General features: G+C 40.0%; 1 protein-coding gene across 3 annotated transcripts in view; it reads right to left on the bottom strand.

Moving 5' to 3' along the window:
- The window catches only part of scfd1 (sec1 family domain containing 1), a 156,155-nt gene that overhangs the window by 65,350 nt on the left and 68,341 nt on the right, over window positions 1–22,464 (bottom strand). For all 3 annotated transcript variants that reach the window (XM_059956112.1, XM_059956122.1, XM_059956130.1), the window contains 3 exons: window positions 12,751–12,830; window positions 10,031–10,093; window positions 4,532–4,607 (listed from right to left, as the gene is read on the bottom strand). In XM_059956112.1, coding sequence (XP_059812095.1) covers window positions 4,532–4,607; window positions 10,031–10,093; window positions 12,751–12,830 — 219 coding nt within the window. The remainder of the gene's footprint in view (window positions 1–4,531; window positions 4,608–10,030; window positions 10,094–12,750; window positions 12,831–22,464) is intronic.

Below are 22,464 nucleotides of genomic sequence, written 5' to 3'. Positions count from 1 at the left end.
TTGCAATCACAATAAAAACATCCAAGACAATCACTCGCATCCTTTTTTGGACCGCACACTGTCTCAGTACAATGTTACACACCAAACCCAGGTGACAACACAACAATAATCAATGGTACGTAACGAGTCCAGCTCCATCACTATCAAGCAACTCACTTAATGGGATAGTCCTGCAATACTTGATGTTCTTAGTTTACAGCCGTGACTGCGACCATAAAAGAGACCTATAGGACAAATACACCTTTGATTGGATACAGAGTGTCCACTGTGTCCGAGCATGTTGCTACCTTACTGGAAGTTACATACTTACAAATCCTAGTTAACCTTGTCCAAAGCTTCAAAGGTTGCATATATGACCTAAGCTTGTTGGTTCCGTAAAGTGAACCAGTGGTTCACTAATTCTGAAGAGGAAGTCAGCGAAATGCTGGACTAGATTATTCTTGATGAAAAGCTCACTTGACGAAGGCAGCATTTCCTTTCAAGTTTACTCCTCAGAAGGTGTACCCGCAGTCTTGTTCTATAAACTGCCTGTCATTCTCATTCAGTGTAATAAAGCAGATATCAAACTATTTGAGTTCCTGAACAATGAAAATATGGCACTCAGGTTGTACACAAAAGTATTGACATTCCAGGTCCTGAACTTCATATCGTAGAATTGAAGTTGCAGGTCTGTGATTTCTTTTAACACTGGAAAACTGTTGCACACCACTTATCACACAAGTTTCACACAGCAAGGGTGAGATCTAATGGCAAGGGAGTCCAAGATAACCAGAGATCAGGTTCTGCTACATTTGTGTTAATGCTCACACATTAGAGGACACAGAAGTAGGTAATTATCAGCACAAGTACATGATTATTAAGTACACTGGAAAAGAACAAATAAGGAACAAACTAGGGCATTTGAGAAACGTCAGACTTATCTAATCGTCTTATTGTAAACCTTCATGTTTAAACATCCTTGCAAACTAACTTATTCTTCTCATTGACCTATTTAACCCACTCAATTCAATGGCTTACATTCATAATTTATTCAACATGTTTATGATACTTTTCACAAATGTTTCATTAGAATTATTTTCCTCAGAACCTACAAACTGCATTCTTTTGAAACAATGTCATTTCCTCTGTTGTTCTCATAGCTTCAAAGTGCTTATGCCTGGACTAATTTTCATTACTTGTTCTTAAAGGATAAAAATTATTTTATAACTGGACAGTCAATGTGGTTTGTATTGCTTCAGATGAAGTCCAATAATTTCATTTGTATATCAATCATACAACTAGCACTACGTGACATTCACTAATAAAATACATTGGCTTCTCACAAGAATACAAGAACATGAGGGGGAAGCCAGAGGATTGGGAAACTTTTAAAGAGCAACAGAAGATAACTAAAAAGGTAATACGGGGAGAAAAGATGAGGTACGAAGGTAAGCAAGCCAAGAAAATAAAGGAGGTTAGTAAAAGCTTCTTTAGATAAATGAAGAGGAAAAAATTAGTTAAGACCAAAGTTGAGCCCTTGAAGGCAGAAACGGGTGAGTTTATTATGGGGTTGTTCCTTGTTGGAAACGGCAGACGAGTTGAACAGGTACTTTGGATCTGTCTTCACTAGGGAAGACACAGACAATCTCCCAGATGTAATAGTTGCCAGAGGACCTAAGTAACCGAGGAACTGAAGGCTGATAAATCCCCAGGGCCTGATGGTCTGCATCACAGGGTACTTAAGGAGGTGGCTCTAGAAGTCGTGGACACATTGGTAATAATTTTCCAATGTTCTACAGATTCAGGATCAGTTCCTGTGGATTGGAGGGTAGCTAATGTTATCCCACTTTTTAAGAAAGGAAGGAGAGAGAAAACAGGGAATCATAGACCAGTTAGCCTGACATCAGTGGTGGGGAAAATGCTGGAGTCGATTATAAAAGATGAAATAGCAGCACATTTGGTTAGCAGTAACAGGATCGATACAAGTCAGCATGGATTTATGAAGGGGAAATCATGCTTGACTAATCTTCTGGAATTTTTTGAGGATGTAACTATGAAAATGGACAAGGGAGAGCCAGTGGATGTAGTGTACCTGGCCTTTCAGAAAGCCTTTGATAAGGTCCCACATAGGAGATCAGTGGGCAAAATTAGAGAACATGGTACTGGGGGTAGGGTACTAACATGGATAGAAAATTGGTTGGCAGACAGGAAACAAAGAGTAGGGATTAACAGGTCCTTTTCAGAATGGCAGGCAGTGACTAGTGGGGTACTGCAAGGCTCGGTGCTGGGACTGCAGCTATTTACAATATACATTAATGATTTAGATGAAGGGATTAAGAATAGCATTAGCAAATTTGCAGATGACACAAAGCTGGGTGGCAGTATGAAATGTCAGGAGGATGTTATGAGAATGCAGGGTGACTTGGACAGGTTGGGTGAGTGGGCAAATGTATGGCAGATGAAGTTTAATGTGGATAAATGTGAGGTTATCCACTTTGGTGGCAAGAACAGGAAGGCAGATTACTATCTGAATGGTGCCAAGTTAGGAAAAGGGAAGTACAATATGATCCAGAAGTCCTTGTTCATCAGTCACTGAAAGTAAGCATGCAGGTACAGCAGACAGTGAAGAAAGCTAATGGCATGTTGGCCTTCATAACAAGGGGAGTTGAGTATAGGAGCAAAGAGGTCCTTCTGCAGTTGTACAGGGCCCTGGTGAGACCACACCTGGAGTAACATGTTTAGTTTTGGTCTCCAAGTTTGAGGAAGGACATTCTTGCTATTGAGGGAGTGCAGCGTAGGTTCACGAGGTTGATTCCCAGGATGGCGGGACTGTCATATGTTGAAAGATTGGAGTGACAGGACTTGTATACACTGGAACTTAGAAGGATGATCTGATTGAAACATGTAAGATTATTAAGGGATTGGACACGCTAGAGGCAGGAAACATGTTCCCGATGTTGGGGGAATCCAGAATGAGAGGCTACTGTTTAAGAGTAAGGAGTAAGCCATTTAGAACGGAGTTCAGGAAAAACTTTTTCACCTCAGAAGGCAGTGGAGGCCAATTCTCTGGATGCTTTCAAGAAAGAGTTAGGTAGAGCTCCTAAAGATCATGGAGTCAAGGGATATGGGGAGAAGGCAGGAACGGGGTACTGATTGTGGATGATCAGCCATGATCACATTGAATGGTACTGGCTCGAAGGGCCGAATGGCCGACTCCTGCACCTTTTGTCTATTGTCTATAATACCAAATTACTACACAATAATCCAATCCAAACATTAAAAAACAGGAGTACAGTTTCAGTCTATTGCTGACAAAATCCTCATAAAGAGAACCAAAACCAAAAGGATGCTAGAAATCTTATATGAAACAATAAATGCCTGAAATACAGGCAGCATCTGCATAGAGGGAAACATGGTATTGTTTTCAATCCAAGTCCTGCAGAGTACTTCCAGTTTCTCTGCTTTTATTCTCCAAGGGTAGATTTGTATTATGCATGGTGTAAAGTCCTAGTTGGTAGGGCTGGTAATTGATAGTCATCCTCTGAGAATAAACAAAACATTTAGGAAGTCTTACTTGCTGGAAATAGGATAACACAATAATACTTTCAAATGGAGGCATTTGTGAATTAATGCTGTGAGAATTCAGAAATAATTGTAAATGTATGGTAGTTCTGCTGGCATAAAATCTCACACTTCAGAGAATAGAACATACAGTACTTAGTACTCATACAGTTCCCAAGCAATGCACGGAGTTAACAAAGTCTAGGGCATGCAGACAAACGGTTCTCAGAGATCTGACAAAGGACAATTGTAAAAGTCTCCTAAGGACTTGGACAATATCTGATAACATTAGGCCAAAACGTACTCACCTCTGGCTGGCTTTTCCATAGAGAAATGCTGTTGATTTCCTCCTTGCTGGTCAGTTCATTTCCATTTTAAGATTGTGAATTGCAATGTGCACGTCACAGTTAAGCTGGAGATAAGACACTTCCACTCTACATGCTGAACTCAAGAACTGAGTCCAGAGGTACAGCATGAATAAACTGAGCTGACAGTTTGGATGCACCATACACCCAGCAATTTTACACCAGAGTCTGCTGGTATTAAATGAAAGCAACATCCATTTGATTGAAAAGATAAATGTATATAAGATCTTTAGCAAGGCCTTTGACAAGTTCCCACTTGGGAGGTTAGTCAAGAAGGGTCAATCACTTGGCATTCAGGATGAGGTAGTAAATTACATTAGGCATTGGCTTTGCGTGAGAAACCAAAGAGTGGTAGCAGATGGTTACCTCTCTGACTGGAGGTCTGTGACTAGTGGTGTACCATAGGGATGCGTGCTGGGTCCGTTCTTGCTTGTCATCTATATCAATAATCTTGATAATTGCAGATGCAACAAAACTCCAATATGGAAAAACCGGATGCGATTAGGGATGCTTGAGTAGATTTAAAATTAAATCACATCTGGATTCTTTCATTTGTGCCCTAACATTACTTCAAGTCTACCATTACATTGTTTTGCACTTGGATTAACTAAAATAAGTATACTTACTTGTTGCTTTAGCACAAAATTCTTAACTCCCTCCATCACAAACTGTGAGCCAGTATTCATTACACGTGAAAGCAAGCTGAAAGTAGGAAATATGCATTATAGTTCCTTTGTCTTCAATTTGCCTAGCAAAACCATTATAGACTATTTGCTGCTTGTATTTATTCTCAAGACAAATGAATACATTGAGATCTTCCATGTTTGCAAATGTTTTTGATACATCTTTTGTCAGTTTAGAAAATTCTGAAACATCCTAGTAATTTTGCTTACAAGTCATTATTGTGATACAAAGGATCTGTGTGAACAGAGGAGCTGTTTTCAATTACAGCATACAGCTAAAGGCTACTCTTTGTAGCGATTATACAAATGTTCCAGTCACGTTATTTTTGTTGTTTAAGCTTAGAAAGGCAGCCACAACACACTGAATTAAGATATTTTGAAATAATGTAAGTTTACAACACAAAATAATAAAACATGCTTTCATTAATATCATTTAACTGGTCAAAGTTATTTTTTGTGCAATGTTGAATTCTCTGGAATAATAAATTCAAACACTGAAACTATCTTTTTACTGGTACATCTAATTGCCCAGATTTTAAGTAGCTACACAGCATTATAGACTAGTAAGTGTAAGATGCAAGTTTTTTTCCTAGCATACATCATTTCAATAGATTAACACACTGTTCTTGTTTACTTGCAGTTGCAAAATTGGATGCATCAACCATCTCACTATATTCTATGGCAACTGTTTATTCATTTCCTTAGATGCTGCCTGACCTGCTAAGTTCCTCCAGCATTTTGTGTGTGTTGCTTTGATTGTTACAGTTACATTAGCTGGGTCATGTCAATGGCTATAAGGAACAAAGCTGGAATTAAGAGCTATAAAACTTGAAAAAGAATGAAAAGTGATGAAAACTCAAAATGAGTGATGTATAATAAGAATAAAAAAATCTGATTGTTCATATGATGTCATTTTATGGGAACTTATCCACGTGGCTGCACTAATTTTAAATAAGTAGTGAATAAACATACAATAAAATATTGTGGAATCAAACTGTAATTTTCTTTGCATTTCTGATGAGATGTACTGATCTCTGCATTACACTTTGTCAGTGCAGAAGAGCAGGCCATGGACCGATGTTTGGCCAGCATGAAATTTCACTTTTGGGAGGTGAACCAGAAGTACTCGACAAAATAGTCCCACAATTTACATCAGGTCTCACCAATGTAGAGGAGGCTGCATCGGGAGCACTTGACACAATAGACGACCCCACCGGATTCACAGGAGAAATGTTGCCTCACCTGTAAGGACTGTTTGGGGCCCTGAATGAAGATGAGGGAGGAGGTGAATTTGTAGCATTTTATAGCATAGTGAAGATATAGCATTGCTGTCACCTGCAGGGGTATGTCCCAGGAGGGAGATTAGTGGGGAGAGATGTATCAACCAAGGAATCACGAGGAAGCACTTCCTGCGGAAAGCAGAGAGTTGGGGGGAGAAGGTAAAGATGCGTTTGGTGGTAGGATTTCATCGAAGATGACAGAAGTTGCGAAGCATGATATATTGGACATGGGGTGGTAGCTGAGGACAAGAGGAATTCTATCCCTGTGAAGACGGGTGAGTGCAGATTTCAGGAAATAGAGGAGATGCAGGTGAGAGTAGCATCAATGTTGGAAGAACGTGGACCTGGAAAAGAAAGCCTCACCCTGGGAACAGACACTGCAGAGATCAAGTAGAGAAAAGGAAAGAGCATTTTTATTGGGGACAAAGCAGGAAGAGGTATAGGCAAGATAGCCATGAGAATTGGTAGGATTATAAAAGATATCAGTACAGTTTGTCTCCAGAAATGGAGACAGAGGTGTCAGAAATGTTCCAAGTGAATTAAAGGGGAGGGTGAAAGTTGGAGGCAAAGCTGATGAAATTGACGAGCTCAGCATAGGTGCATGAAGCAGCACCAATGCAGTCATCAATGTAATGCAGAAAGAATTGGGGAGCATTACCAGAGAAGGCTTGGACATGGACTGTTTCATGTAGCCAATGAAAAGGCAGGTACAGCTGGACCTATGCAGGTGTCCATGGCTATCCTTTGAGTTTAGAGAAAGTAGGAGTTGCCAGAGGAGAAATTGTTGAGGGTAATAACCAGCTCCGCCGGTCAGAAGACAGTGGTGGTGGAGGGGAACTGGTTGTGTCTTTTGTCGAGAAAGAAATGGAGAGATTTAAGGCCATCTTGATGGGCTATATAAGTGTATAGGGATTGGATGTCCATGGTAGAAATGAGGCTGTCCAGGCCAGGGAATTGAGAGTTGTTGTGGAGATTGAGAACATGTGAAGTGTTGCAGATGCAGGTGGAAAAGGACTGAATCAAGGGGGATAGAATAGAGTCGAGGAATGCAGACATGAATTCAGTGGGGCAAGAGGGCAGGCAGAGACAATTGGCCTACTTGGCCAGTTCGGCTTGTGGATCCTGGGTGGGAGGTGGAAAGAAGTAGTACAGGTTCAGGGAACTACAAGTTTGATGATAGTTGATGGGAGATCTCCAGAGTTGATGAGGTTGGTGATGGTGTCAGAGACAATGTTCTGATGGTTCTTAGCAATGTTCCCTCTAATTTGTAATGATCAGTGTACGCAAAAATCTTGTGCTGTGTAAATTTTTGCCCAGTAACAATAAGTGTGCACTGAATAATTTCTTCAACAAAAACAATATAAAGAAGCCAGTTCTAAAATCTGCAGACAAATCATCGCAAACTCCACGCTATCAACACTGTCCACATCAGAAACCAGAAAAGAAAATGCAATTGTGTATAATTGTGGAAATATACCTAACATGGGTGACAAAATTTTGCGCACAGCTTAAGCAACTTTGTGCACTAGCAGCAGATGTGTGCACACGCATACCTTAAAGGGAACATTATTCCTTAGTGGAAAACTTTTCAAGGAGCAAGTAGGAGAGTTGCCACCTGATCTCAGCTAGGTAGAGATTAATCTGCCACACTACAACAGCACCCGCTTTGTCTGCGGGTTTGAGGTAAAGGTTGGGATTGGTGTGGAGAGAGTGGAGAGTTCAGAGGGATAAGGTTTGAGGAGTGCTGAAGTCAAGCCGGTTGATGTCTCATTGCCAATTGAAGATGAAAAGATGCACCCACAGCAAGGCGTCCAGGAAGAGGAGGATGGTTGGATACAGAAGAAAGGGGTAATTAAAATGGGGTGGGGAATTTTTGCCAAAGAAGTGGGCTTGGAAACAGGGGAAGAGAGCATTGTGGTGTGTGCAAAAATCACTGAGGTGCAAGTGAAGGGAGACAAAGTTAAGGCCCTTGCTCAGAGAGGGGAAGTTAGAGGGAATGGTGAATGGTGAAGACATGATGGAGATTAGAACTGGGGGATCTGAGGGGAACCAGAGTTGGTGGCATCAGAGGAGGGGGAAGGGAATGTAGGGTGGGTTGAAGAAGGAGGTTCTGAGGACCAAAGAGGTAGTTGGCAACTTGGGAGACCCAGGATTGGAGAATGGTGTGGGGGAAAGGAGCCAGGACGCCTAGCAGCAATGAGAAATATACCAGACATAATCATTATATATACCTGAAATATAATCACTATGTATTAGCAATTTACTATACTATGTAATCACTTCTAGGTACTCAATATTACTATGTATTATTTTACTAGACACATTTTGCTATGTGTTGTTTTAACTAGATACTTTGTACTCTCTTAACTGCATACTGTGGCACTTACAGAACACCTGTTTAGCTAGCAGCGCTATTAGCTGAAATGTACCCCATGTATTACACTCAGCCTTTGTTTAGTAAGAGATAACGGTGGCGGACAGGATGGTGTGAGCAGGAATGTAATGTGAGGGAGGTTGTCTGGAAAAAATAACCTTGGCCAGGAATAAGGCCCCAATGCGAACGGGTGAAACATAATGGTGGTGCACCGAGAGCTAGGCAAGAGCGATTGATTAGTTAACATATAGATGATATGCAATTAAAAATTGATTGGGTATGCTGATGAAACCAAAATGTAACTGAGATAAGAAATTACTATAAAGAATGCTGTACACCGGAGCTCGGTGGGCTTTCGGTGACAAGTTCATTGATTGCCTCAGCCTTTGTTTGCAAATAAAGGTTTAATTTTCTTGAAGAATTGTCTGTGTCTCCAGGTTATTTCAAGTAACCACAACACTAGAAGCCACATAATTCGCAGTCTGAAGGCATTCGGGGTTGTTGAAACTGGATTTTGTAATGGTGGGATCCACGATCTAGAACTGAGGTCCAAGTGGGAGATGGCTGGGAGGTGGGGGAGGCATCCATTGTAACCACAGTTGGAGACAGCAGGACCAGCAGTCTGAAGACATTTGATTGAGTCGCTGTCCAAGCAGGAGGTGGCAGGGGCCGCAGTCTGGAGACGGGTGATCTTTTGATCCTTCCTAGACATGAGGAGGAAAAAGAACCGGAGGATGGAGGTGTGGATCCGGTGAAGGATGAACTGTCAGAGAAGTCCATGACAGGTGGTGCAGAGAGGGGCCTGGAGCTGTGGCAGAGACTGAGACAGGACCCACAGATATTTACACATGGGCGGAGAGGGTAGCACGTACAATTCAGAGGGAGAAGTGGCAAGAGAAGCAGTTCATTGAATGTAAGTACCTGGAATCCTTGGTGGGTCCAAATTGAAAATGGAGCAGGAGGCCCTGTGGAACAAGATGGCAGTGAAGACAAGTTCCCATTAAAGGTAAGTGGCTGTGGTAGTGAGACTGGGTAATTATGTGGTTGAAGAGTCGGCGGACAGCAAAGATCACAGAGGGGAAGCAATGAGAGATGGATTCACTGAACTCCCATCAAACAGAAGATTTAGACTTCTTCAGGGTAGGCATACCCCGAAGTGAGTGTGTGTGTGCATGCCCGTTCATGCTTTCACTGTTGTAGAGAGCTATCGTCAATTTAAATTTTCATAATCTGTGGGATTTCAGTGTTGTAGATCAAAAGGAAGGTTTGAAAAACCATTGCAGGTAGTGCTCTCAATGAAGAATTCCTCATCTTACACAGTAATCTCAGTATTTTAGAAGAGAAATAGATTGTTGAAAGAGGTACTAAAGGATATGAAAAGCATTGAGAACAAACTCGAAACAAGCTAATGACAGATAAATGAGCCATCTGGCCTATTTTTATACTTTAATTTGCTCTCTGCTAAACATGTATGTCTTGAGCATTTCAATTATTTAGCATAAACAGATGTCAACTAATTACAGATAAAAATAGAATATACTGGGAGGTACTCATTAGCCCAGGCAGCATCTGTGCAGAGGGAAACAGATTTGTGTTTCAGGTCAATAGGTCATTACTGACCTCCTGCTTATCTGCAGCATCTTAGATATCCAGCATTGGCCTTATTTTAGGCTCCTCAGTCATCAAATTACTCGTAGATTCAATATTTCCAGAACAAAATATTTTAGCTGCATCTCGCTGTGCTTGTGAAGAATAGCAGCAGCATTCTTCTGCACTAACAGCATGTACCTTATTGGTTTTGGTCCACTGCCTCCAAGGTTAGCAGGAGTTGATGCCATTTTGGTAAATGCTCTGCAAACGAAAGTAAATAATCAAAGTGAATCTAAGAATAAGAAACTATTTTTCCCACAGTCTCCCCAAAATTGTAGATTTATGAAATGTAGTTTGAGAAGAAAAACTTATTTACCAAAGCTGCAAAATTACATTAGGGATGACAGGAAGCCTCAGTTTTTACCAAGGCAAATTCAGATCAATTGAATTTTTCACTGGAGGGCGACTTTATTCCTTGGTGAGACAATACTAAAGGAGTTCAATGCAGTCTTTTCCATTCTTATAATATGATCAAAATCTTCAAAAAAACTAAAAGATTGCACCATTATTTTTATATTTTCATGTGAATAGAGAATAGAGAAACCTACTTTAAGTGGGTTTCATATGTTTTACTCTGCAACTAATATTCAATTGCAATCAATAGGCAATTTGTCAATTCCTTGCCTTTTTGGTTTGGTGATAGGTAAACAATAATTATCTTTTAGATTTTCGATAGTCAGGCGAGTTTTCTTTCCCATTCTGCTAACACGATGACAGCTTCTTTATATTCTGGTTACAAAACTTTCAGAGGGTGAGCATTCTGGAGACAGTGACCACAACTACCTCATTTTGGATAGGGATATGGAAAAGTATTTAATTGGTAGAGGGTGAATTCTGATGCTATCAGGCAGCACTTGGGACTATAAAATAGGAAAGACATACTCAGAGAAATGCACAATGGAAATTTGTAGGTTGTTTAGGGACACTTTTTTGGGGTTCTGGATTGGTTTGGCCCATTGAGGCAGGGAAAGGAGTCAAGAGGAAGAAGAAAAACACATAAGGTTTAGGAAGCAAGGATCAGATAGGGCTCTTCAGAGTTATAAAATAGCCAGGAAGCAGCTTAAGAAAGCTAGAAGGGGACATGAGAAGGCTTTGGTGAATTGGCTGAAGGAAAACCTCAAGGCGATCTATACATATGTGAAGAACAGGATGATGACTAGAGTGAGGGTAGGATAGAAGTGTAAACTGTTCCTAGAGTCGGAGGAGGTAGGGGAGATCATTACTGAATACTTTGCTTCAGTATTCAGCAGTGAGAGGGATCTTGACAAATGTGAGGACAATTTAGAGCAGAGTGATGTGCTTGAACACACCAACATTAAAAAAAAAGCATGTGCTAGAATATTTGAAAAACATTAGGATAGGGAAGTCCCAGGGGCTGGACAGGAAATATCCCAGGTTATAATGGGAAACATGGGAAGAGGTTACTGCACAATTGCGACCTCACTGGTCACAGAAGTTGTAATAGAAGATCAGAAGGTGGCAAATGTTATTAGCTCTATAGAGATTTGTCTGAGGCCTCTGCTCTTTGTGATTTTTTTATAAATGACTTGGATGAGGAAGTAGAGGATGGGTTAGTAAGTTTGCAGATGACATGAAGGTTGGTGGTGTTGTGGATAGTGTAGAAGATTGTGATGGGGCATTGATAAGATGCAAAGTTGGACTAAGAAGTGGCAGATGGCGTTCAATATGGCAAAGTGTGAAGTGATATGCTTTATAACATTGAACTACAGTTCAAGGTTAATGGCAAGATTCTTAGCAGTGTGGAAGAACAGAAGGATCTTGGGCTGAGGGGGGCATATATAGATCTCTCAAAGTTGCTGTACAAGGGATATGGTGTTTAAGAAGATGTACTGGCCTTCATGAGTTGGAAGATTTAAATTCAAGAATTGTGATGTAATGTTGCTGATCTATAAATCTCCAGTAAAACCACACTTGAAGTATTGCTTTCAGTTCTGGTCACCTCATTATAAGAGGGATGTGGAAGCTTTAGATAGGGTGCAGAGGAAATTTACCAATTTACCAGTATGCTGCTTGGATTATTCAACATGTCTTATGAGAAAAGGTTGTGCGAAGGAAGATGAGAGGTGACTTGATAGAGGTGTAAAAGCTGATCAGTGGCATTGACAGAGTGGAGAGCCAGTGCCTTATTTTCAAGGTGGGAATGGCTAATACACAAAGACACAATTTTAAGGTGATTGGAGGACAGTATAGCGGGAGGGATGTCAGAAGTAGCATTTTACACAGAGTGGTAGGTGCATGAAATGCACTGCCAGTGATGGTGGTAACAGCAGATATATTAGGGACACATAAGAGGACTCTTGCATGGATGAACGAAAAATAGAGGATTATGCAGGAGTGAAGTGTTACATTAATCCTAGGGTAGGTTAAAAGGTCAGCACAACATTGTGGACCAAAGGGCCTCCACTGTGCTGTACTGTTCTAGGTTCTAAATTATTAAAGCTGCTGTCCTTCTCCGTCTATGTATAAAATATGTTTCCAAAAACATTTTTCTGTTTGCCAAACATGGAATGTGTCTTTGAGGTTCTTCAACTGGTTTGTTCTTTGCTGGTATTATTAATAATACTATATATATATTTGAAACTCTTAAAATCAATTGGTGCTTTATTTTCCAGAAGCCTGAGTTTCAGATTCAACATTTCATTTGCCAACTGCTTTTCAATTCTGACATCAACAATCAGACAATTTTTATAAACAAATGGATGAATATGTTTTAAAAATGTTTTAACTCATCCACTTATACTATTTTGTGTTTTGCTTTGTGGTCCTTAGTCATGTGCTGTCAACTAAGCTTTTATTCCCTTGATAATAAAACTATTGCCAGTGCTGATCTTACTTACTTCCATCGTTTGATGTAATTTAAAGGAGCCAAATTACATCCAGCATCAGTTAGTGCTTTTTTATATTGCTCTAGGTCAACCTGTTGGTATAAATAATGTTACTTAGAACACAAAGAACAATGAACTTCAGAGTTACAAATTCATTGCAGATTTGCTTTCTAAAATAAGCTTTGCTAGGATCTTGGAAAGTGAAGAGATACTGAAGGAAATAAAAGTTGAAATTTTCCAGTTACACTTAACAAAGGTCATATTAAGTTATATGATGAGACAAAGAATGCAAAGAACATAAGGGAATTAAGACCAATTTGCCCTTGAATCCAGTGGCTTGGTAGAGTATAACATACATTGCCAATGTTTTCATTCTCATGGTAAGCAACCACTTGATGTTTGATTGTCTGAGCTTTATGCATTAAGAATACCTGTTAGACTGAGACCTTGTAAAACTATATACAGTAAGATTCAGCACAATCTATTGATTTTCAGATATTTCCAAGTAAGGCGATATGGTTTGAAACATTAATGATGAAAAAAGTCAAAATCTATCAACAATTAAACAAATATCATGGTATACAAGTAACAATATTGGCACAGAAAGAGATGATTCAGGGACATTTTTGTTTCAAGTATGTACAGGGCAAGAAATAGTAGGAAGATGCTATATGCACTTTGAACCCTGGCACAGATTGTATGCATAGCTCAATAATAATGTTTAACTTAAGTCCCCCCCCCCCCCATATGGAACTTGTTCCTTTATTACTCAATGTACAGAATACAGCTACAAAGAGGTTATGCTAGAACAGTATGCAACACTTTAGCACTGCAAGCTATTCTGGTCTGCACATTAAAGAGATGGGTGCTCTGGAGAGTGCAGAAATTAATGAAGTCTATTCCAGGAGTGGATATCTGCAGTTATGAGGGAAATTTACTATATGTATGCTGCTGTCCATTTTGGATCAGACAGGTCTGAGGTGAGATTTAACTGAGGTACAGTTATGAGGGATAGACATTGAATAAATAAGGACTATTTGCTTACTCTGCATACAGGGCCTGTGCAACAAAGTCTGCCAAAAGCAAGCAAGGTTCCTGAAGAAAACTATTATCAAAATCTTTAATTTGCCACAAGTATTTCAACTTTTATCAGTAAATTTTAAAGCCAGCTCTTCCTGAGAGATATTTTCGGTATCTTGCAACTTTCAATCCATTGATGTATCAAACCTTGTGTACATAGGCCCGGAAATACAATTACTCAGTTTCAAACTTATATAGCAGTAAGTACAAATGAAGTGAAGTAAAAGGACAAGTGCACTTCTAATCTAGAAATATAGAAAACTTACAGCACAATACAGGCCCTTTGGACTACAATGTTGTGCCAAACTTGTACTTATTTTAGAAATTACGTAGGGTTACCCATAGCCTCTATTTTTCTAAGCTCCATGTATCTATCCAAGAGTCTCTTAAAAGACCCTAATGTATCTGCCTCCACCATTATCATCGGCAGTCCATTCCATGCACCCCCCACTCTCTGCGTAAAAAAACTTACTCTTGACATCTCCTCTGTACCTGCTTCCAAGTACCTTAAAACTGTGCGCTCTCGTATTAACTATTTCAGCCCTGGGAAAAAGCCTCTGACAATCCATATGATCAATGCCTCTCATCATCTTATACCCCTCTACCAAGTCACCTCTCATCCTCCATTGCTCCAAGGAGCAAATGCCAAGTTCACTCAACCTACTCTCATAAGATATGCTCCACAATCCAGGCAACATCCTTGTAAATCTTCTCTGCACTCTTCCTTTAGTTTCCAGTAGCGTGGTGAGCAGAATTGAGCACAGTACATCAAGCCGGGTCTGATCAGGGTCTTACATAGCCGTAACATTACCTCTCGGCTCTTGACCTCAATCCCACGGTTGATGAAGGCCAATGTACCGTATGCCTTCTTAACCACACAATCAACCTGCGCAGCAGCTTTGAGTGTCATATGGACTTGGACCCCAAGATCCCTCTGATCCTCCACACCGCCAAGAGTCTTACCATTAATACTATTTTCTGCCATCATATTTGATCTACCAAAATGAACCACCTCACACTTATTTGGGTTGAACTCCATCTGCCACTTCTCAGCCCAGTTTTGCATCCTATGTCCAGCTGTAACTTCCGACAGCCCTCCACACTATCCACAACAGCCCCAATCTTTGAGTCATCAATAAATTTACTAACCCACCCTTCCACTTCTTCATTCAGGTCATTTATAAAAATCATGAAGAGAAGCGGTCCCAGAACAGATCCCTGAGGCACACCACTGGTCACCGATCTCCATGCAGAATATGACCTGTCTACAACCACTCTTTTGGTGTCTGTGGTCAAGCCAATTCTGGATCCACAAAAGCAAGGTCTCCTTGGATCCTACACCTCCTTACTTTCTCAATAAGCCTTGCATGGGGTACTTTATCAAATGCCTTGCTGAAATCCATATACACCACATCTACTGCCCTACCTTCATCAATCTGTTTAGTCACATCCTCAAAGCGTTCTATCAGGCTCATAAGGCATGACCTGCCTCTGACAAAGCTATGCTGACTATTCCCAATCATGTTATGCCTTTCCAAATGTTCATAAATCTTAGCTCTCAGGATCTTCTCTATCAACTATATAAGGTCATATATAGCTGTTACAGATATATAGGGCCCTGGTCAGACCCCACTTTTAGTACTGCGTTCAGTTCTTGTCACCTCTCTACAGGAAAGATATGGAAACTATATAAAGGGTGCAGAGGAGATTTACAAGGATGTTGCCCGGATTGGGGAGCATGCCTTATGAGAATAGGTTGAATGACCTTGGTGTTTTCTCCTTGGAGTGGCGGAGGATGAGAGGTGACTTGATAGAGGTGTATAAGATGATGGATGATGAGAGGCATTGATCGTGTGGATAGTCAGAGACTTTTTCCCAGGGATGTAATGGTGAGAGAGAGCACCAGAGAGCACAGTATAAGATGCTTGGAACAGGTAAAGAGGAGATGTCAGGTAAGTTTTTTCTTTACGCATAGAATGGTGAATGCGTGGAATGGGCTGCTGGCGATGGTGGTGGAGGTGGATATGATAGGGTCTTTTCAGAGACTCGTGGATAGGTACATGGAGCTTGGAAAAATAGAGGGCTATAGGTAACCCCCAGGTAATTTCTAAAGTAAGTACATGTTCGGCACAGCATTGTGGGCCGAAGGGCCTGTATTGTGCTGTAGGTTTTCTACGTTTCTATTTTTCTAACTTACCAACCACTGAAGTAAGACTCTGGTCTATAATTTCCTGGGCTATCTTTATTCCCTTTCTTGAATAAGGGAACAACATTCGCAACCCTCCAATCCTCTGGAACCTCTCTGGAATCTCAGCATGATCCCTAGCCTCCCGCAGTAGCCTGGGTTATATCTCGTTCAGTTCCGATGTCTTATCCAACTTGATGCTTTCCAAAAGCTCCAGCAAATCCTCTTTCTTAATATCTATATGCTCAAGCTTTTCAATCCACTGTAAGTCATCCCTACAATCGTGTAGTTCCTTTTCCGTAGTGAATACTGAAGAAAAGTATCCATTAAATACCTCCGCTACCTCCTCTGGTTCCAGACACACTTCCACTGTCACACTTGATTGGTCCTATTTTCTCACGTCTTATCCTCTTGCTCTTCACATACCTGTAGAATGCCTTGGGGTTTTCCTTAATCGTGCTCGCCAAGGACTTCTCATGGCCCTTTCTGGCTTTCCTAATTTCAATCTTAAGCTCCTTTCTGCTAGCCATATAATTTTCTACATCTCTATCATTACTTAGTTTTTTGAACCTTTTGTAAGCTTTTCTTTTCTTCTTGACTAACGGCCTTTATACACTATGGTTCCTGTACCCTACAATCCTTTCCGTCTCACTGGAATGCACCTTTGCAGAACGCCATGCAAATATCCCCATAAACATTTGCCACAGTTCTGCCATACATTTCCCCAAGAACATCCGCTCCCAATTTATGCTTCCAAGTTCCTGCCTGGTAGCTTCATATTTCCCCTTACTTCAATTAAATGCTTTCCTAACTTGTCTGGTCATATCCCTCTCCAATGCTATGGTAAAGGAGATAGAATTGTGTTCACTATCTCCAAAATGCTCTCCACTGACAGACCAGGTTCATTTCCCAATACTAGATCAAGTACAGCCTCTCCTCTTGTAGGTTTATCTACATATTGTGAAGAAACCTTTCTGAACACACCTAACAAACTCCACCCCATCTAAACCCCTTGCTCTAGGGAGATGCCAATCAATATTGGGGAAATTAAAATCTCCCATCACGACAGCCTTGCTATTATTGCACTGTTCCAGAATCTGTCTCCCTATCTGCTCCTCAATGTCCCTGTTACTACTGGGTGGTCTACAAAAAAACACCCAGTAGACAATTCCTCCAGTGTCTTCCTCCTTTTCTGCAGCCGTGACACCATCTCTGATCAGCCATGCCCCACCTCTTTTGCCTCCCTCCCTGTCCTTTCTGAAACATTTAAAGCAGCACTCTAAGTAGCTATTCTTGCCCCTGAGCCATCCAAGTCTCTGTAATGGCGATAACATCATAGATCCAAGTACTCTAAGCTCATCTACTTTGCTCTTGATACTCCTTGTATTAAAATAGACACATCTCAAACCATCAATCCAAGCACATCCCTTCTCTATCACTTGCCTATCCTCCCCCTCACACTGCCTACAAGCTTTCTCTATTTGTGAGCCAATCACCCCTTCCTCTGTCTCTTCAGTTCCCACCCCACATCAATTCTAGTTTAAACTCTCCCCAATACCCCAAGTACAACCCATCCTTATTGTACAGGTCACGCCTGCTCAGAAAGAGTTCCTAATGATCCAGAGATTTGAATCCCTGCCCCCTGCTCCAGCCACTCAGCCACGCATTTATCCTCCACCTCACTCTATCCCTCTACTCACGGTCACTTGGCACAGGCAATAGTCCCGAGATTACTACCCTTGTGGTCCTGCTTCTCAGCTTTTTTCCTAACTCCCTGTTGTCTGTTCCGTGTGTACTAGTGTACACAGGGAATTAGTGTATTAATTTGGGAATTCACTATGTGGTTTTCTTGATACTGTAGAAAACAAACTCAGATTGGGATAACCACTTTGTAGAATACCTTGCAAGAGTGATCCTGAGCTACTAGTTGCCTGTCACCTTAAATCCCATCTGACTCTAGTTTTTCTGTCTCAGAACTACTACACTGTTAAATCAAGGCACAACACTACATCTCTATTGTAATATATTGCCAAACTATCAAATTCTCTTTCTTTAGGTAATTTTCTTTCTGTTTCTATGTCAAATTTTAGGTAACCCAATTTTTCTTTCTGCTTACACATAATACACATAGAAGCATGATACACAAGAGATGTTGCAGTTGTACAAGATGCTGGCAAGTCTGCATCTGAAATATCATGTGCAGTTCCAATCACTGTACTACATGAAGGACACAATTAAGCTAGAATGGGTCTAGAAAAGATTCACAAGGATGTTGCTGGGATTGGGGAGTTTAAGTTATAAGGAGAGTCTAGATAGGTTGGAACTGCTTACCCTGGTGTGAAGGAGGATGAAGGATGACCCTGAAGAGATTTACAAAATCATTCAAGACACAAACAAGATGGATGGTCACAGACTTTTTTTCCAGCACAGAAGAAGTTAAAACTAGAGAGTATAGATTTAAAGTGCATGGGCAAAGATTCAAATGAGACCTGGAGAAAAAGTTTTTCTTCACAAGAGGGTGGTGCCATTGAACAAGCTTCTAAAGGAGGGGGTAGAGGTGAGTATAGTTACAACAGTTAAGAGATATTTGGATAGCTTAATGGGTAGAATCATTTAGAAGGATTTGGGACTACCTTGGCAAGACACCTTTATTGGCCCAGGCAAGATGGGCTGAATGGCCTGTTTCCATGTTGTATAACTCTATGATTCTAATTATATCACCCATTAATTCATTTCGATTTGCCCTATCAAAGACATTCTCTTTGTTCTACCCACCATCCCATCAGCTACACTGCTACAGAAAACTAACTTGATGTTCTCTCTTTCTCATTCCAATGAAGGGTCATTTACCTGAAACATTTCTCTTTCTACACATGGTACCTGACTCATTGTCTGCTTCCAGCATTTTTTGTTTCTTATTTCAGATTTCTGGCATCTGCAGCAGTTTTCTGATTTTGCATTACTTGTATAGTTTAATCACAGAGTTAAATGTGTAGCCCCACCTTGTTGAAATTCCTGTGTAATTTGGCTGTTGGAGTTTGCACTTGGATATATCTGATGAAGCATTCCTGAACCTATTTATTCATGTTTTTGAGAAATACTAAAGTACGGCAAGAAAGAAAGATAACTTTTTAATGCTTTTAATTAGTTAAATTATTAATTTTAACTAGCTTTTAAAAGTGATTTTTAATATGTTTTAGACTCTGAAAAATACAGCTAGTAAAATAACCTTGTAATCATAGTTTTTTTGTGGTAGCTGAAGGGAGGGCTTTTTTTTATATTGTTCAAAGCCCTAGTTGCCCTCAGGCCTCATTTGCGGAGTCCAGAACACTGGCTTAGTAAGCTAAAAAATCAACACCCCCCCCCCCCCCCAACATCTGGATCAAAACTGAGTAATGTAAGCACAGATATTGACTTTTTTAAATTAAAAAGATCAAGAAAAGCAGAAATGCAAAAATAATAATTTAGCCTTTACAATTAATTTCCTTCCCGCAAAATCCGTACAATCTACTTGCAAATAAAGAATTCTTAAATGTTGAGAGGCTAAAAAGTCTTGTTCATTCAAGACAATTGCATTGAGGTGTCTGTGCAGGAGTCCTCAAAGTTACCAAAATTTATGTTGAGAACTACTGATGTTTCTACATGGAGCTACAAGCAAATCCTACAAAATGTGGGCCATTACTTGGTAAGATTAAGTGATGATGGACATCAATAAACATTCTTGAAATATAAAGGAAATATTTTTGCAAATAGTTTTGTTCTGAAAATTGACAAAGTTGAGATGTTATTTTCATTTCATTTGCATACCACAAATTGTCACATATGTGCATAAATTTTAATGATATTACTGGTAATTACTGATGGAATAAATAGGCGAAAGGGAAGATTTGAAGCACAGTGATCTCCACTATGCATTAAAAGCCATAAAGATAGATATTTTTGATGAAGTTTAAGATCTTTAAAAGAATGTTAAATAAAATAGTATTTTGATATCTAAGCAAATTTATTTAGTCCTGACTGTTGGCTGTTGGGTTAATAAATTTGCTGATAATACAAAGGTTGGGGCTGTTGTGGATAGTGTGGAGGGCTGGCAGAGGTTACAGCAGGACATCGATAGGATGCAAAACTGGGCTGAGAAGTGGCAGATGGAATTCAACCCAGATAAGTGTGAGATGGGTCAAATATGATGGCAGAATATAGTATTACTGGTAAGGCTCTTGGCAGTGCGGAGGATCAGCGGGATCTAGGGGTTTGAGTCCACAGGACACTCAAAGTTGCTGTGCAGGTTGACTCTGTGGTTAAGAAGCCATATGGTGCATTGGCCTTCATCAACCATGGGATTGAGTTTAAGAGACGAGACGTAATGTTGCAGCTATACAGGACCCTGGTCAGACCAGTACTTGGAGTACTGTGCTCAGTTCTGGTCACCTCACTACAGGAAGGATGTGGAAACTATAGAAAGAGTGCAGAGGAGACTTACAAGGATGTTGCCTGGATTGGGGAGCATGCCTTATGAGAATAGGTTGAGTGAACTTGGCATTTTCTCCTTGGAGCGGCAGAGGATGAGAGGTGAACAAATAGAGGTGTATAAGATGATGAGAGGCATGGATTGAGTAGATAGTCAGAGGCTTTTTCCCAGGGCTGAAATGGCTAACATGAGAGAGCACAGTTTAAGGATCTTGGAAGCAGATACAGAGGAGATGTCAGGGGTGTTTTTTTTGTTTGTTTTTTTTTTAAAACGCAGAGAGTGGTGGGTGCGTGGGATGGGCTGCCAGCGATGGTGGTGGAGGCGGATACGATAGGGTCTTTTAAGAGACTCCTGGATAGGTACATGAAGCTTAGAAAAATAGAGGGCTATGGGTAACCCTAGGTAATTTCTAAAGCACATACATTTTTGGCACAACATTGCGGGGTGAAGGGCCTGTATTGTGTTGTATGTTTCCTATGTTTCTAAAATAACAATCAAGATTTTCAATTCAAGGTCAATTTTAGATGATTTAATTCTTCAAAAGAGATCTGAAATATTTGCCCAAGGAATGCTTATTTTTATTGAGGAAAAGGCTTAGCTACAGGGCACTTTTAAAGCCACCGTAAATGTAACCTGCAACAATAAATAGTGGCATGCCAACTCAATGTGAAGTTTTGTTATCTCTGGACAAACATAAGGGATTTGGAGAGATTACAAAATATTTCTCAACAAGTAAATATATTTCACACATGTCAAAATATACAGCAGCCACAATCTTGAATTTAATCTTCCTTAATTATTACCTATAGGTAGTGTCCAATTTTATGGTAATACATACACCTTACTCTGTATATAACAGCAAGAAAGAATGAGAAAATTTAAATAACATCATATTAAGCCAGTTCTGAATAAAAGGTGATGTAATCAGAGCTTCTATATATCAGTCACAAAACTTAATACATTATTAGGATTCACTGTTGCAAATGAAATCCAATAATGTTATTTTTAACTTTGTTCTACATGAATTCAGAGATAACAGTAAAGCACATTAAATGTACATTCTATCTGTTATAAACTGAGATTTTTTTGATTTATTTGGCACAAATGAAATTGATCCAAGGAATTGCATTAACCTTTGGAGATCTTGCAATGATATCAAAATTATGATATTTGTTCGTATTTATAAGTGCATTTTTGCTTAATTTGAGACAACCAAGGTTAAAGAATATCACTTTCTCCTTTCTCTCTGTGTCTGATAAAAGCAGAAGGTACTTAGCATGAATGGATATTATTCATGTATAAACTTAAATACTTAGGCCAGAATTTGATTAGCATTTTATTGATTATAGAAAAGCTACTATTGTCTACAACCTTTGTGTATGTTTGTAGAAATATCAATGGAATCATGACAGATACAGAAAATCACCAGCATATTTGGTGAAATTTTTTAAATTGGTTAATACAATGGCAACCTGTCTTCTAATTGGTGCAGGTGCACGGCAGGCTCTTGGTGTGCCAATTTTCAAGTAAAGTGGCCTACTTTATGTTTCCCCTTAAAATATTATGATTCTCACTCTTAATGGGAAGGCTATGGATCAAGTGCTCCAGGACCTACTCCTAAGTCGATACTTCAATGCAGTACTGAGGGAATGCTGACTGGAGGGGTAACAAATATATGGAAGAGTATGGGGGCAAGGAGGGGGCTATGGATATAGAGAGAGTTGTGGGGACTAGAGGGATTACAGATGTACAGCATACTATCTTTCTGATAAGGCTTTAACTTGGCATCCCATTTCCCTTTCAAATGGTTATGAAAACCTCATAGCAATATTTGATGGACTACAAGATGGCCAAAATTTTGCTCTCATCACTGGCAAAATAAATTTTAATAGCGAAAAAACTAACTTACTGGTGTGGAATTGAGACTTCTATTGTAGGTAACACTGCATGACAAGGGAACAGTATTTCAAAAATTATTTATTTATTGTTAAAT

The sequence above is a fragment of the Hypanus sabinus genome, chromosome 2 (assembly GCF_030144855.1).
Source record: "Hypanus sabinus isolate sHypSab1 chromosome 2, sHypSab1.hap1, whole genome shotgun sequence".
In the NCBI taxonomy this organism is placed as follows: Eukaryota; Metazoa; Chordata; class Chondrichthyes; order Myliobatiformes; family Dasyatidae; genus Hypanus; species Hypanus sabinus.
This window is presented reverse-complemented; position numbering and strand designations above follow the sequence as displayed.